Source organism: Sarcophilus harrisii, chromosome 3 (assembly GCF_902635505.1).
Source record: "Sarcophilus harrisii chromosome 3, mSarHar1.11, whole genome shotgun sequence".
NCBI classification, from domain to species: Eukaryota; Metazoa; Chordata; class Mammalia; order Dasyuromorphia; family Dasyuridae; genus Sarcophilus; species Sarcophilus harrisii.
The window spans coordinates 459,508,628-459,526,853 of NC_045428.1; the positions used below are offsets into that span (position 1 = coordinate 459,508,628).

At 32.3% G+C, this 18,226-nt stretch overlaps 1 protein-coding gene across 5 annotated transcripts in view; it reads left to right on the top strand.

Annotated features, from left to right (window-relative positions):
• CDON (cell adhesion associated, oncogene regulated) overlaps positions 1-18,226 on the top strand; it is a 105,966-nt gene that overhangs the window by 65,932 nt on the left and 21,808 nt on the right. For all 5 annotated transcript variants that reach the window (XM_031960932.1, XM_031960928.1, XM_003764393.4 and 2 more), the window contains 8 exons: positions 1,865-2,160; positions 4,053-4,227; positions 5,069-5,200; positions 7,091-7,294; positions 7,691-7,872; positions 8,353-8,458; positions 12,604-12,726; positions 14,846-15,067. In XM_031960932.1, coding sequence (XP_031816792.1) covers positions 1,865-2,160; positions 4,053-4,227; positions 5,069-5,200; positions 7,091-7,294; positions 7,691-7,872; positions 8,353-8,458; positions 12,604-12,726; positions 14,846-15,067 — 1,440 coding nt within the window. The remainder of the gene's footprint in view (positions 1-1,864; positions 2,161-4,052; positions 4,228-5,068; positions 5,201-7,090; positions 7,295-7,690; positions 7,873-8,352; positions 8,459-12,603; positions 12,727-14,845; positions 15,068-18,226) is intronic.

Genomic DNA, 18,226 nt, shown 5'->3' on the forward strand with positions numbered 1-18,226 from the left:
AAGATAAGAAATTAATTTTTAAAAATTAAGTTAAGAAGCAATTTAAAAAAAAGAACAAGAAGCAGTTTAAGTTTGCAGATACAAGTTAGGAATATTGTTTTTGGAACAACTGTGTTTATGTAGTGAGTCAGAATGTAGACTGGTGGTTATGAGTGTGAGTTAGTATAGGAAACTAGACTTTAGCCAGTGGAGATAATTAGCTGTGGCTTAGGGTGGTGAGGAAGGAGAGAACCTTTTACCGTTACTATTTTCAGTGATTCTTTGGGTAGTCCACTGCTGGGAAGTGGTTTTTAGTGTCATAGTAAAACACTACATCTCAGTGGTATGGGAAAATTTCGAATGCTACAGTACTCAACTTCATGAGTGTTATATTTCAACTCCTATTTGCTATAAATTAATCTTTGTTATTCAAGACTTAAGATTTCATTATAAACTTTATTAAAAGATAATTTAATTTAGCTTTTTCATCTTTTAATATAAACTAAGTACCTACAATATAATAGGTGTTATACATACCACCCCTTGCATCTGAATCTTTTATGGCACTTTTTCAGGTGTTTACATACATGTTCTCATTTTATCTTAAAAACAATTTTCAAGTGGGTGGAACAGGCATTCACTTTTATAGAGGTAGAAGAAGATACAGTTAAGTGATTATAACATAAATATTAAATTATTTAGGGAAGTGGCAACATGGAGTAATAAATAGTTGGAGAACTAAATAAAATTTGATATTGTCACATGTTAATGGTTCAAATTACATATTTGTCCTTTACTTAAGTTTTCTTAGTATAAAAGAGCATAGGTTACTTCTTCATGAAGTAATCAGAAAGATAAACAATTCTGTAAAAATTCGAAAAAAATTTCAAAAGGAAAATGCTTAAGTTTTCTAGTTAACTGGCATAAAATCTTTTGATTTCTTGAATGTAAGATCCTCCCCCAGTTTTATTTCTACACCTTAGTAATTAGCTATGTTTGAGAGAAATAAATAGAAGTTTAAAATTAAAAGGTCATTAAGTAGACTTAGTAGAAGGAGAAGCAGGATGATTTGGGAGAGGCACTCCTTGAAGTGATAGTCCTTTAAGAAGGGAGGAATGAAGAAAATTTAAAACGTAATTGACACTAACAATGCTGTTTTTAAAGACAAAGAATTTTTAGAAGATTCTTTGAAAAAGCATTACTTAATTATGATTAGTTTCATATTTGAAACCTATGTACAGTGTAAGCAAGCAAATCATGTGTAACTTATTTTGTTTATGTATCCATGTAAAGGTATGGGAAAGTTTATAGTATTCTTCAATTTTCCTATTCATTTCATACATTTTTGCTACAGTTTTTTAGGAACTTTCTTTTTAGATTACTCTCTAAGGAAGAAGGAACAAAAATATCTCAACTTGAAACTACAGAAATGTTCATTCTTAATTATTTAGAAGTAATATATATAGGGTATTTTTCTCATTAGGATATCATTCTCATTTAATACATAGAATGAGAAAGACACTAATTAATGTCATCAAATATGCTTTATTCATATTAATCACAAACCTGTGATCAGGGAAAAGTCTACAGAAAGATATTGGTCTCATCTTCCTCCATGCCTGTACTTTCTTCTGTTCTTCCTAAGCGTTCCTTGTTCTCAGAAGAAACTAAAAAACCAGATGAACAAATTCCAGAATTTTAGAAAATTAGTTGGTATTCAGATGTTGCCAGTCTTAATGCTTTCTTCTCAGATTGCAGTAATATTTGCAGAGTAGGCAATAAAATGCATTTTTGACTGGGTAACATACCTTGAAGTTATGAATTTTGATTAAAATTTCTCTTGCCATACATAACCTCCTTCCTTGTTTCCTAAATTTTTCTGCAGTTCCTTTTGAAACAAGTACCAAAGCTGAAACAGTTACACCTATTGATGCCACACAGAGTCATGGACTTAAAAAGGATGATTTTGCAGTAGGGCCTTTGAACAGTTTTCCAATGAAGTTACATTCCAACACAACAGAGGCATCAATAGAGAGAAATACCAGTAGTTTCTCTGCTCCTGATGCCCCCATCATCCTGAGCCCCCCACAGACCCACAAACCAGATGCTTACAACCTGATTTGGAGATCAGGGAAAGATGGTGGACTACCTATCAATGCCTACTTTGTAAAATATCGAAAGGTAATTGTTTGTTTTTCATCTCTCAGATATTTTTCTCTTTATATCTTACCGTCTTTCAAAATAGTTTATAGAACACAGATGTGTTCTGCTAAACACTAATTTAAGAAAAAAAAAAAGCAAGACCTAGGTTAGGAACATCCCCAGCTGATGAGATGTTAGGAAGATTGAGAACATGGGAGTAACAATTAACATTAGAGCTGAAAGCTTGTTTCTGGGAGTCATCCGCCAACAAGCATTCGTTAAATGACTATTCATTAAATGACTACTATATATAAGGTACAGTGCTAAGTACTTGGGATAAACTATACCCTCAAAGATCTTCCATAGTAAGTACACTCTGGACATAAATACAGTGCATATGGAACATATACAAAACAAATGCAAGGTCATTTTGGGAGGGAAAAGGCACTAGCACCTGGGGAGGATCAATAAAGTCATATAGGACTTGAGCCTTGAAGTCTTGAAGGAAGCCGGAAATTCCAAAAGAGAATTGAGGAAAGAGAATGTTCCAAGAGTAGAGAACAAAAATATTAAGACAGGATATTATTGCTGTGTAAGAACTCACAGGGAGGTCAGTATGGCTGGTCCACATATTATTTAGAAGGGGGAGTAATGCACAAAATGTCCAGGAAGAATGAAAAGTAATAAAGGATTGGTAATTTCTGAAGAGCTTTTAAATTCCAAATAGAAGGGTTTGCATTTGGTCTTGGAGGTCATAGGAAATCTTACCTGGAGTTTACTGAGTAGGTACGTGAAATGGTTAGACCTGTGCTTTAGGAAATTTCATTTGCAGATTGGGGGAAGGATGTATTGGAGTAGAGATAAATTTAAGGGAGTTTGTGAACCTGAGTGACTGGAAACAAAAGTTTGGAAGTAGGGTGGACTGGGGAAAAGGAAAAGAACGTAAGAGTTCTATTTTGGATAGGTTGAGTTTGAGATACTTGCAGTAGATCCAATTGAAACTACCCAATAGGTCATTGGGAACTGGAACTTAGGGGAGAGACTAAGGTTGTATCTATAACCCAGAAGTCATTTGCTAATGATGGATGGTAATTGAATCCAGGGAACTGATGGAGTTCTTACAAGTGAGAGATTGTAAAAGAAAAAACAGGAACCTAGAATCTTGTAGAATACTCAGTGAGTGTGATATAGCTAATGATCTGGCAAAAGAGACCGGAGAATTTGGTGTAAAATCTGAGCCCTTCTCATTTGGATTTTGATAATGTTTTCATCTTAGATCATGCATTAAAATAAAATGAAAAAATTTCTTCTCTTTGTTTTCAGGGCCAAGGAAGTTCCCTGAAAAAATATGATATAAAATAAAAAAGAAATCCATTTTTATTGCGTTAAATGTTCAAGGCATAACTCCTGATTAATCATAGGAGAAATCTCTAGTTAACTAGTACTTTTTGAAGCACTTTGTAAATTTTAAAGTACTATAAAGTGACATATTGTTATTTATAGTAATGCTATTACTACTACTACTAATAGTATGTTTAACTAGTTATACTAGTATCTGAAAATCTTCTCTTTCTAATTTGAGTAAGTTTAATAATTCTGGAAAAATAGTTAATTCAAATTTCCTTATGACTAATTATAATTCAATGAATCCTTAACTAAGAAGACTGATCTTACTGGATCTCCTTTTTTACTTATCCTTTCTACATAGTATGAAGAGGGTTTTTGTCTCCCCTTCTGCAGATGCTTTACCAAATGCCACATCCCCTCTGGAGTTGGTTGAGGTACAGTTCTGACTTCACATGCTTAATACTGACTGAAATGAGAGGAAAGAAGATGGTCCTTCTGTTCTGGATTCCCCCTTCCCTTTCCCCATCAGCCTTTCTCTCTTACCTGGACACTGTTTTTTACCTTTGATTTTCCTCTTTATACAGCTGGATGATGGAGTTGGTTTAGTGGGAAACTGGCACACAGTTAGAGTTCCTGGAAGTGAAAATGAACTCTACCTAACAGAACTGGAACCATCCAGTCTTTATGAAGTCTTAATGGTAGCAAGAAGTGCAGCAGGGGAAGGACAACCTGCTATGCTTACCTTCCGAACTAGCAAAGGTAATAGGACTGCTCCCTGTTATTTGAGGAATGGAATAACTATATGTTATTTTATTAGCAATTAGCTAAGTTTGTATAACATGATGCCTGTATGGTAGTGCACAGAAACAATTATCATGAGATAGTTTCTCTTCCCCTCCTCTCCCCTGTCCCATGAAAAATTTTAAATTTTAACAGTGTTTATCACCCTAAGGTGGCTTTTGATGAAAGATAAATTGTTAGTGTGTAAAAACATGTTATTTTATCAGAACATATTACAACTTTGTAATGAATTTTATCAAGTAATTCATAGTAATTTTAGATTTTTGACTTTCATGTTACTTAGTACCAATAAACTTTTTAGTTGTTAAAATAACCAATTTCATTTTTTCTAATTTTGAGATTTTGGCATCTTGCTGAAGAGAACACTTATCAGAAGATATTTGATAACACATTTTGATTTCTATTTTTGACTTATTCTATTAAAATAAAGCTGAATAAGTAATGATATTTTTAATAAGTCTTGAGCCTTCTGAATGCATCATTATGTGACTTAGTCATTACATATTATTTTTTCCAACTTGTTTTGCAAGTTAGGAAACTGAGTCTTAGAGGAGGAAAATAACTTACTCAAGATTAAATAAATAGTAAGTGGTAAAAGTATGTTAACTTTCTTTTGTTATTACTTCCAGAGAACCCCAAAATTACTCAGATATTTAAAACCAAATTCCATGAGCTAAAAATTAAAATTTATTAATATTATACATTTAATAAAGAAGAAATATTTGTATGTACATAATCCAATTGGAATTTTCCAGAATTTCTTTCTTTAAGCTCATGATATTTTTCATAAACTTGATAGAGAGAACATCATCATCAAAAAACACTCAGGCTTCCTCTCCACCGGTGGGCATCCCTAAACATCCTGTTGTTCCTGAGGGGACCAACAGCAATTTCGGGGTGGTGCTTACAGATCCCTCCAGGCATAGTGGAGGTAAACATTTAATTTATATTTCTGTTCATTTTATATCATCAAATAAAGTGAGTTATCTTATTAGCTGATTTATTTCAACTTAAACTTTTGTTGGTTGTATAATGTTTGTTATATGCTACATTTTCAGTTTCTGTCTTTCAATCCCTGTTTTTTTCTTTGGATTATCACATTGTTGTGCATTATTATTGGTAACCCTTTGTCTTGTGTACTGTTCAAGTGAATTCATATATAAAAATCTAAAAGGTTATCCAACTTCAAAACTCATCAGATTTTATGGCTATTATTTGGAAAAGGGAAAAAAAATTGAAATTGTTAATTTGCATCTAATTTATACAGTAGTCATCTTAATGTCTCTATTCTTTTTAGAGACATTCTTAATTATTATCATTGGAATATTTTCTTTGCTATGATAAAATTTAACATTTGCTCTAAGAGATTCCATGTTTGAGACTATTCCTGTTGAAAAATTAAGTGAATGCCCCATCTAATCTTATGGATTTTAGCAATCTTTGATATCAAGATTTGGTCAGGTTGCATCTTGATAATTAAATGTTGATGCTCACTGGCCCCACAGCTGAAATGTAATTTGCATTTGTTGTGGCTTGACCGCTGTGAAAGGCATAAAATTCCCATACCTACCAATGCAAATTTGCAAACTTCTCATTTGTATTCTTTCTATCTTTTATGGGCTGATTGTACATACAGTGTATAAACCTTCACAATTTTGAACCTGCCTTCTAGAATTTAACTGCTTCTCTAGTAGCAAGTTTCTTTTTGTTAATTTGCTTTTACTTTTGGTATAGTAACCTTCTGAAAGGCTTCAGCTGTCTGAAAATCTTTACTGTATATCTATACTTAAGAAGAATTCCTTATATTCAAAATTATCATCTGAATGTTTTCTCTCCTTATCCTACTTATTCAAATGTAGTCTTTAGGTTTCTTTGGGCATGGTATTGTTAAAATGTATTTTTCCTTTGTATTTTCTTTAATAGTTTGCTTATGTGTTTTGTGGTTCTTCCTAGGTAGGCTTTAGTATTACATATGTTAATATAGTGAAGGTCAGGTATTTTTTATAAAATAACAGATTTACTAACAGAAATTTTATTCATTTTCTGTTTCCATTGCTTTCTAATTTGAAGCAAGTCCAGTAAGTATTGATGAAATTTGCCTGTGTGATTTTAATTCTTTTTTTATATTTTAAGCAATTTATGGAGTAAGTAGGTCTCTATAAGTATCCATATGTTAAGATAGAATAACTTTCAAGAAAATGTTAACATATATCATTTTGTAGTTTTTTACCAATTCACGTGTTTTCTTAGACTATTACCTCTGTGTATTTGTAAGATGCTCTGTTAACACATTTGTCTGCATAGCACTATAGTTATGGGTGCTCTAACAGAAATTTTTTCACTGTATACTTTTTTTTAGGTAGCATAAGGGAAATAATATATTTAATGACTTGATATTCTACATCACCTCATTTAATATTAAGAAGCCAAGTAAAAACTGCTGAATTTTAACAATGTTTGTCCACAAATCTAAAATAATATGGTGAAAATGATTTCATCCTACCAATTTTCCTTTTATTAGACAATATTTAAACTAGTTTGTAGACAGTTTGTGACTTCTGATTCTGTTATTGTTTCTTGCCTTTGGAGCATCAAATTTCTTTAGTAGTTTGAGTAAGAGGTCAGGGAAAGATTGCAAGGTAAAACTTGTCAATTTTACCATTGGTTGACAACAAGAATAAAAGATTTAATGAGCATAGAGGTCCAGAATATTGAAAAAAAAAAAAGTAAGGTTCCTGGCTTATTTATACTATTCAAATCATCTTGGTGCCTATTACTGTGAATGTTCAAAAGTTGTTTGCTATTGTAATTCCTTTTCTAGTTCCAGAAGCACCAGATCGACCTACTATCTCTACTGCCTCAGAGACTTCTGTATATGTCACTTGGATTCCTCGGGCGAATGGAGGTTCTCCCATCACTGCTTTCAAGGTTGAATATAAAAGGATGAAGAATAGTGACTGGCTAGTGGCAGCTGAAGACATTCCACCTTCCAAACTTTCTGTGGAAGTGCGTAGCTTAGAACCAGGTACTAAAGTACCATTATATCATTATATCAGACATCTGTTTCACATCAGTCTTTTATATCATTCTAGGTTTAACAGAAAAAAAAGAATTTTCTTTGACTAAATTTGACTAAAATTGGCTGGTTCTGATGATGGCACTCATTCTGTTAATTCCAGTTAATGTTTGCAAAAGTTTGGCAAAACTTAACAAGCTATATTTAGAATCCTTGTCTTTTTTTGAGACTCTCTTTAGAGCATTACCTATTTGTCCTGAGGCTTTCTGAAAGAAACCAGGCAAATCTAAAGTAAATAAGACAGTAGCCTAAGGAAACTTTTTTTTTTATGTTTAATGATAAATTATATTTTGTCTTCTGTTATCTGTTCATGACTTTCTAAGCTATGTATTTTCCTTTCAAAAGGCTCCACGTACAAATTTAGAGTAATTGCTATCAATCATTATGGTGAGAGTTTTCGAAGCTCTGCATCTCGCCCTTATCAAGTAGCTGGATTTCCCAACCGTTTTTCCAACCGTCCAGTTGCTGGACCTCACATCACATATACAGAAGCTGTCAGTGATACCCAGATTATGTTGAAATGGACAGTGAGTAGCAACATCATCTTTTTAGCAAATTTTCTGTTTTGGTTGTATTTGTAGTCAGTTGTGATAACTCTATTGTGGATAAAGAAGCCTTTGAATTTTTTATTGAGGGGAAGCTGAGGCATAGAGCTTTTAAATAGCTTTTAAAAATCACATAGTACTGAAAATGAAATGCCTTTCTCTTCAGTTCCCTTCCAAATGTTCTGTTCACTACTCTTTAGTGGTTTAATAATTTGATACCAGATGTACTTTTATGCTGTTGAGTTTAGTAGAGTGAATTGTTTTATTTTGTTATTGTTGTTGTTTCAACCCTACAGCAGGCTAGGCTTCTAAGCAGATTTCTTTTTATTACATTTTAATTTAAAGTACAAGCAAGGTAATAGAAAGATAAAACCAGAAAGACATTACAATAAATGAAAATGAAATTTCATAAATATAAAACTTCTGTTTCATCTTTGCTGAGTCTTTCCTTCTGTTTTTCAGTACATTCCTTCAAGCAACAATAACACACCTATCCAAGGATTTTATATCTATTACCGACCAACAGATAGTGATAATGACAGTGATTATAAGAGGGATGTTGTAGAAGGTAAGTCCTTTTAACTCTATTCTTTAGACTTAAGGACCAAGAAAGAATTCTGAGGAGATTGTGGAGATGGGAGATGTAGAACTAAGAAATACCAAAGCAGTTTTTTTCTCAGTGATTCTATTATGGTTAAACTCAGCCTGTTAAAATGTTCCTAAGAGAGAAGTATAAGTGATTGGCTGACATCTAAGTCTGTTCTATTCTGCCTTTGAGAGGTGTTTTGACTTTCTGTTCACAATTTACCTGTTATTTTTGAGTTTTAAAGGCTATTATTTCTCATCAGAATGTACTGGCAGTTTAAAGAAAAAATTTAAATCCTACCAGTGAAATTTAGATGCAAAATCATAAATTTGTTACTTTTAAATCCTTAATTGTGTTCTATTAACCCATGACAGCAAACAAAAGGACATTAGTTGGCTTCTCTTTCTAGACAACATCTTTTCATTGTGCTCCGTTATAAATCTGCCTATTTTATTTCACTGATTCTTTATTTTTCTGCCCCTGTTTTCTATTTAGAATCAATCTGAGATCAATAAGAAGTGTTTCTTAAATGAACAAAAATAAACATTTCCATCTTTTTTCAATGGCATAAAATCTAGTTATCTTCATTGAGATGGTGACTAAGTCATTGTCATGTAACTTTTTCTAGAGAATTGAAACTGTCAAATAAATGTTCATTAAGGCTTACATTTAGACTTAAAATAGAATAGAGATGACACATTGATAAATTCTTGTAAAGAAGATCTGGTATGAGTGGTCTCAGTTATTTCTAAATTCAATTTGAGCCAAAAGTATGATGCACCTACTCCAGAACAAAATACTGATGCTTTCTTAATCTGCATTAATAGCTATAGAATTTCCATATTGAGAGAGGTGTGATAGCATCACTGAGTGTTTTCCTCACTGGCCTTATATCTGAAGTGTGCATTTGGTCCTAGATGGCAAATTTATGAGAATTATTTATAAATGAGTGTTTAAAATGGATTACATCTCAGTGATCATTATGTGCGCTCTCTCTCTCTCTCTCTCTCTTTTGCTCTTACACACACACACACACACACAATTTCTCAACTTGCACTTACAGAACCACAATGATTTGCCCAGACTTACACACATCACTTAGTAAGTGACGGGGCACTAGAAAGACCTTAATGGCAGTGATTCTAAATGTCATATAAGGAAGAGCTCAAGGATCTAAGAAAATGTGATAGGTAGGTTTGAATATATGAGGGGCTTCTGAGGGAAAAAACAAATATATGTTTCAGAGGACAGAACAAGTAATTTAGAAAGATAATTTTCAGCTCAAAATAAGAAAGAACTAAATAATGTTTAAAAATGATTAGCAATGGGGAATGACTTATCTTTTTTCCCTATCCTAATTACATGTAAAAACAGTTTTTAACATTAATTTTTAAAAACGTTGAGTTCCAGATTTTCTCCTTTCCATATCTCTGATTGAGAATGTAAGCAATTTGTTATAGGTTACATATATATGCAATCATGCAAAATATATTTTCATATTAATCATGTTGGGAAATAAAATACAGAAAAAACCAACACAGAAAAATAAAGTAAAATATAGTGTACTTTCTCTGAAGGTAAGTAGCATTTTTTAAAATCATAAGTCTTTTAGAATTGTTTTGAATTTTTGTATTGCTGAGGATAGTTAAGTCATTCACAGTTGATCATCATATAATAGTGCTATTCATGTAAGTCTGGGGTTTTCTGAAAACATCTTGCTTATTGTTTCTTATATCACAACTTGTTCTGCCAGACAGACCAGATTGTCCCTGGTAGTATTCTTTTTATGTATGTATATCTGTCTGTCAGTGAAATTTTAAAAGTTATTCTAGCATTGGAAAGATTGCCTTATGTGACCTCTGTAGTTCTTCCTGATAAATTCTCTGACATGTTAACTAGATGGAATATGTTAATAGATGGATCTTCTTGATATCAAACAATATCAAAAAATTTTTTTATCTTGCCTGATGTATTTAAGTACTGAATAAATCAAAGCATTAATCATCCTAAACCATTTTAGCTTAGTTCTTTCCTCTGTATTGTAAATTTTTAACTTTTACAAGTTATTCCTAACAAAGAATAACCCCCCATAAATAACATGCTAGTTGAAATTAAACCAGATAATGCATTTATTTGTTTATTTTGCAATTCCCAAATATTAAAGAAGAGTAGACTGTCTCATGCTTATGTGCTGTGGAATTTATTACCAGATGACTCATTATGACAATTGAATATTAACTTAACATTAAGTATAGTGAATGGATTAAAATTTTTCTCGAGATAATTCTTTGTAGGAAGCACAGTTCTTTACTAATTCTATTTCCACTAGTGGTGTGAAATAGAAACCTCAAACCTGGTGTGATAATTACTCAGAAGAATGTTTATGGGGATGTGGGAGCAGGATCAGGGTAAGATACTCTAGAGGACAGAGAAATGAGGAGGAGGGCTTTGGGAAAATGTTGGCTTTTAGGAATAGGCCAGTTTCCAGCTTCAACCAGTATTTAAATAAATATTCTTTTGAGCCCTCTTACCATTTACAAATGGGCCATAGAATTATTTTTGAATGAACCTTTCAGTCTCCTAATTCTAAAACAAGCAGATCCTAATCCTTTTAAAATGTGAATATCTATGTGTGGAGAGTTTTGTTTAGTGATCTGGTAAGGGCAGTTGTTTCCAGGTAGAAATATTTTTTTCTTCTGTAGAATTAAAAAGGATCCTGAGTCCTATAAACTGAATAGGTTTTGAGGGTGTGTGTGTGTCTGCGCGTGCATGTGCGTGTGCATGTGCACATTTGAGAGTGTGCTACATGAGTGTATCACCCTTTAATTAATCCTTAAATCAGTAGGTGGTATAGTTGAGTTTCTAAGAAACAGTGGAAACAGTTGGAAGAAGCATTTTCTGAGAGGGATTAAAAGTACTCAAACAGTTAATTAAATCCACCAAGAAGGGTCTCTATTTATTAAAATTTGTCACAAGTCCATGAAAGTAAAGATGGAGGGTGAGTTATACTGAAGTGCTCAGTTTAGGAGAGTTTCTAAATGAAGAGTTGGCAGTGAGCCAGTGATAACAGAATCATTCTATTAGCCATGCTTATTTGGCTTGGAGTCTCTGACTCAAGAGACTGAATAAAAACTGGAAGAAAAGAGCCTAGTCTTTCCCTTAGAGGGATAGCTTATTTGAGCATTATCATTCAGAAATTAAGTACCTATTTGTAGCTCATCTTATATGCCTGCAACTAATTGAAGATTTGAGAATTTAATAAGACATCTTTGCTTGCTCTGTGTAAGTTGTCATTTAAGGTAAAGAAGACTGATTTTACTTATTTTTATGCTTCCTGGTAAAGGGACAGACGAGTACCTTTTTTTTTTTTTTTTGATGATTTAAGACTGAAATAAGAATTCAGAAAAGTCAAATATTTATCTGATCCTGATATAATCCTATAAGCATTTTTAAAAATAATGCTAATATTTTCTTAATAGTAGTGTAACAAAAATACAAAGCTTGGCTTTTGTACAACCTGAGTTCTAACTCTAAACTCTCCATATTTCTATTTGGTTTCAAAATATTAGAAATATTGTTAACTTATTCTCTGAGAAAGCAAGAAAATTAAAAAAAAATCATTTATTAAATGCTTGTCTTTTGTGACTAGTAAATATCATAGACATTGTGATAAACTAGCACAATTTCCAAGAGTATTGAATATTAAATAATAATATTGTCTCATCACCACAGTGCTCCCTGCAGCTTTCAAAAGTTACCTATAATGTCATGGAAGAGGGCACAATATTTTTTACAATGCAGAGAATATCCTCACTGACAAAGGCATAGATATTAATAGTATTGAAATAAGAAAATTAAGTATTTCCTTTATATGTACTTTTCAGGGAGGAAGTTAGGGGGAGGCTTGATTTTTGGTCAATTGGAAGAAAAAACCTCCTACCAATTAGAGGTGGCCAAAAATGGAATGAACTTTAGGAGGTAGTCAGTTCCCTATCATAGGAGGACTTTAGAGGTTGATAATGTTTTAGGTAGAATTCATGATATAAGTAAGAGTTGGTGAAGCCTCTGCAGTTCTTTCTCTGTGATTGTGTACAAGCCTGATTTTAAAAAATATCATTCCTTTCCAGGTTCAAAACAATGGCATATGATTGGTTACCTGCAGCCAGAAACGTCTTATGACATTAAAATGCAATGTTTTAATGAAGGGGGAGAAAGTGAATTTAGCAATGTAATGATCTGTGAAACTAAAGGTGAGTAAGAGGCAGGGTTTTTTTGTGCTTATCTCTGAGGCAGTTAAACTTCCCAGGACTGGAATAACCAACCCATGGCCTTCCAGTACCTAGATATGGTAAGCATTGGTTTTGGAGTCTTGTCTTTGATGTTTACTTTTTGATCCTGTACATGTCACTTCATTCTGTTGGATTGTTATAAGGAAAATACTTTTGTAAACTTTAAAGCACTCTTAAGTTCAAATTGTTAGAAGTATCAATTAATGTCATCTTGTCTCTTTCATCATATAAATTCAGTGCCAAATCGTCTTCAAAAACAAAAGATAATGCACAAATACATAGAAGCCATGGTAAAAAAAAAAAAAAAAATTTGCACACAGCTTTTGAGACTTGTCTTTGTTTAAGTTTTGTTGGATACAGAGCAACTATATTAGTGATTATGGGAGATTAAAGAGAGAGTCCCTCCTCAAAAGCTTACAGTCTGTATTAGAAAAACAAAAGATAATAATGGTATAAGAATAGTAATGGTGCAATAGGTCAGCAAATATAAAATACACAGTATTGCCTCATCTATCTAGCAACATCAGGCAATGAGGAGGTTGATTTAATTGCATTTTGACATTACCCCTCTAATTACTTAAACTTTTCTAAGTTTAGCTTTGAATGAAAATACTTTATTCTCTCAAAAGTTTTCTTTAATGATTTATGAAGATGATGATCTTTATAGAATATTATGCACTTCCTTACCCTCCTAAGCATAGGAAACAACGTTTTCTCTTTGTCTGATGCCTTCACTATAGACACCCAGTATTGCTATAATTATTATTACTATATAGTCTATATAATTATATATAAGCATACACACACACACACACACACAGTTATTACAGTAATACAATTATATCCCATCAGAGGTTGCAATTTTGTGTGGAGAGTGCCAAATTTGGGCTCAGAGGCCTGAAGTCCAATACAGCTTCTGACACTTATATAATTTCATGACCTCTTAGACAAGTCAGTGGGGATTCCTTTTGTAATTTTGTAAAATTCTCAGTTTTGTTATCTATAAACTGAGGATAAGAATTCACAGCACAGTTGTAAAGCACAAATTAGATGTGAAGGGCTTAACAAACCTTAAGGCACTATATGAATGTCTGCTACTGTTGTCATTGTCACCTTAAAGGATTGTCTGCAGTATGAGAGATTAATTGACTTGCCTATGATTACATTGTCAGAAGCATGAGTTGAATCTAGGTTTATTTAGCCCACTTAAGATGCCATTACTATTTTTTTTTTGAGTTTTTTCATACCTTCCTGTTTCTCAGTTATATTACAGATAGCTGAGATAACAAGATAAGTGAGGTATCAGTGCAGATCACATTGGATATATAAGTGCCTGATTTATGTATTTAGATGTTATCTTGAATTTCATAAAGACCATTTGTGTCACTTTCTTTTCCCACTCTGTTAATAGTGTATGAAGAATACTTTGATTTACACTGCTTTTTTAAAACAAATTTTTAATATTTAATATATTTATAAATATCCCAGCTGTCCCAGAACTATTGAACATGAATAATATTTTTTCCTTTTTTTTTGGATTTTCTAATATGAAGCATTATTTTCAATATGTTTAAAATTGCATTCTGATAATTGATCATTCTGATCAGTTTTCTCATCTAAAAACTATCTTTTAACATTCATGATATTATGGAAATATAAAATATTCATTCTGGGACATTTTCAGATTGGTATAGGTCAAATAGCAATAAATTCTTTTTTCCTTAACAGTAATTAAAAAATTTGATATTTTACTAATTTGGCAGATTATTTATTCAATAATTAAATTGATATCTTATACTTAGAAAAAAATTTTTTCTAAACGGGCTTATAATATTTTTCTGCTTTTTTTCCTTTTGATTTTCTTTTAAGTTTTATAAGCTGAAGATGTTCAGGATTAAAATTGTCTTGAGACTTGAAGTATTTTAACTTTAAGTCCTTTCTGTGACTCATTGGTGGTCAGATCATCTCACTAACAAGAGTAAACAGACATGCTTGCATTCTTATACAAATCTACAATGAATAAACCATTTCACAGAGAGTATTCACTCTGAGACTATGCTTTCCATTATTTTTCAATCAGTGAAAAGAGTTCCTGGGGCCTCAGAGTATCCTACCAAGGACTTGAGCACCCCTCCAAACTCTTTTGGAGGTGGAGGGAATGTTGGTCCAGCACTGGGCCCTGCCCGGAGCAGTGATATGCTGTATTTGATCGTGGGCTGTGTGCTTGGAGTTATGGTGCTTATTCTCATGGTTTTCATTGCCATGTGCTTGTGGAAGAATCGACAGCAAAATACCATACAGAGTAAGTAATTTAAATGTTACTCATTTTTCTTTCCAAAAAAGAATGGGCAGGAAAGTATTATTGGAATAAATATTGACTTGCAACACTTATCAACACTTTCAACACTCATTTAAGTGTCATGGTACAAAATATATATGTTTAAAGCTATTCATTCAGAATGGGTTAGTAACACTATTCTTACTGTTTTTACTTGCAAGCCAAAATAAGTAGGGCATTAAATTGTCCAGGAAAAATAAATGCTCTGATCAACAATACTAACCAAGCCAAAAGTAACCTGCTCCTTAACAAAATAATTGATTTAGTCCTGGGAATATTGGCAATTTAGACCACCAGAGAAGAACAATAAAGAAGCAAGCAGACCATCTTCTTAGTATTACAAATTTCATTTGTTAACATTATAGTAGAAAGGAAGGTTCTAGAGAATTTCTAAGTACCATTGTCTGGATTGTCTAGCATTTAAAATCAGTCCCATTACTTTAAATGTTACCCATAGTTGTTCATGAAGGTAAGGTTTTAGGGGACAATTTAGTTCTGAGTGGGTTCCCCATGAAAATCTTATAGGCTGATTGATTATATACAAAAATAACTATATAGGTACCATTGTGAAACATATTCTAATCCTTTTTTCCACTTTCTCCTTTTCCTTTTCAAGCTTTTAACTAAATGGGATGGCCAGATCATATAAGAAATTTACAGTTTTAATTTAGATTCTTTTGTCCTCCCCCCAGTAAAGTGAAACATTTAAAAAGGGAAGAGAGGCCCAGCAGGGATATGGCCAGCATTGGCAGAAGTTAAAACTTTTGTTTGCAGTGAACTTTCTTTTTAATTTATAGCACAGAAAAACTTGCTTTTGGCAGAGAATATTTAGTTAATAGGATTTTTCCCCCTTTCATAAGTTGTGTGGATTCAGCAGTGTCATTTACACATTTCGTTGTACTTTATGCTGCCTGAAATGTTGATAGGCTTCCTACTAGATTAATATAGGGGATGTGTGAGTGTTCAAGGAAGACTATCATCTCTGGTATGGAAGCTGCTGAACTGTTTTCCAAGGCTTTTATCCATTTTTGGTATTCACCTGGCACTCAAATCTTACCTGTGACTCCAAGATGTTTTGGCATGTACAGTGGCCACACCCTGGTAAACATCTTGTCAGATGGACTAAATCAGGTGCAGGGTTACCACAGTCCCATTGGTGAATTTGGGGAGGTGGTTCTACCACAAGCATGCAAAGACTTTCCCCAGTAGAATGGGTTGAACGAGAACAATTTGTTCTAATGGCCATAAAGGAAACTGAAGCAGGAGCTGTGAATTCTTAGATCAGATATTGAAGATGCCAACATAATTTACTGCATCCCAGGCCATTACCAATTATCCTGATTTTTGTCTTGACACTAGACTTCAGTGACTCTAGAAGAAAGAGTGAAACTGATGACTGTACACAACTGCTTTGTTTAAATCCAAGTCAAGATATCTCTTGTGATGTCATTAGTCCTCTTTGAAAGTGAAGGACAAACAATAACAGCAGATTGATATGACCAGATGGGTGTGAAGTGTATTCATATACATATGTATCACATATAGGTATATATTTGTGGGTATATATATATATATATATATATATATATATATTAGAATTATGTATCATTTTCTTTTGTAACATTTCTTTAACAAAGAGAATAGGATCATTTTCTCATCTTAGATTTTTTTTTTTTGTATTTTCTCTAAACTGTTAGAATATTCAAGGAGGTATATAGACTATTAGGAAATAGATAGATAACTTCATTTTGATACCTCATTTATACTTATAAAAGTTTTTTTTTTCTTTTTTGGAAAAAAAGTTTAATTTTCCACTTAATTTTTTAATGTACAAGTATTTATTTTCTCTCTTTCCCATTCCTTTTCCCCTTCCCCATTGAACAATAAAAAAGAAACAAAAAGAAAAGAAAACTTTCATAGCAAAATTTATAATTAAGTGAAATTAATTTTCACATTGGTCATTTTCAGAACTTTAGGTCTCCTTCTGCATTTTAAGTACATCAGCTGTCTGGTTTCATCTTTAATCCTCTGGAAGGAGGGTTTATCATTGCATTGATCAGAGTTTTTAAAGCTTTCAAATTTTTCTTCATAATAACATCACATGCAAATTGTTTCTAGTTTTTTCTTCACTTTGTATCAATTCATAGAAATTCTGAAACTGCCCATTTTGTAATTTCTTATGATTCAATGATATTCCATCATACTCATGTCAGTTTGTTCCCCAATAGGTGTATACTTCTTTAGTTGTTATTTTTTGCTTCTATGAAAACAGCTACTTCAATTTTTTTTGGTGAATATGAGTCCTTTTCTTTTTTATTTGTACTCTTTGAGGTGGAGAGGATCTGTTCTTAGTGATGATATTGCAAACTCAAAAGGTATGCACATGTTTGTGATTTTGAAGCATTGTTCCAAAATTGCTTTTCAGAATGGCTAGACTAATTCACAGTTCCACCAACAAAGCATTAATGTACTTATTTTCCCAGGTCCCCTTTAATATTTATCAATTTCCTCTTTTATTATCATTGCCAAGCTGATGGGTATGAGGTAGAATCTTGGAGCTATCTTAGTTTACATTTCTTTATTTCTTTATTATTTTTATTTTGTTATATATTATATATTATTTTATTTATTTATTTGAAAGATTTTTTTCATATGTTTACATGGATAGTTTGGGTTTCTTCTTTTGAAAGCTGCTTTTTGAAATATTTTACTATCTCTTGGGGGATTCTAAAAGACCTTTAGAATATTTGTTTTGAAATTTGTTCCCTAAAAATTAAAAAGCCTTTTTGTTGAATGCTAATTCTGAAATCTGTGTGAATTTAAGCATCTTTTCTCAGTATTTCTTTGAGTATTTCCATATTCCACAGTTTGTGGGGATTTTTTTTTTAATCTTTTATGTCATTCTATCAAGAAATGTTGATTCAAGAGGATTCATTCAGTATGTAATGAAAATAATAAACAATGATAATTTATTCAGTGTTTGTCTTCCAAATAGTAGAGCTTTGAAGCAATAACGTATAGAGTACTATTTATTTTTAAAGTTTTCTTTGTATCTTTTGTCATGGCAAAATTAGATGCTAAGCAAAGAACAGTTAGTATTTGTATTCTAGATTAATCAAATAT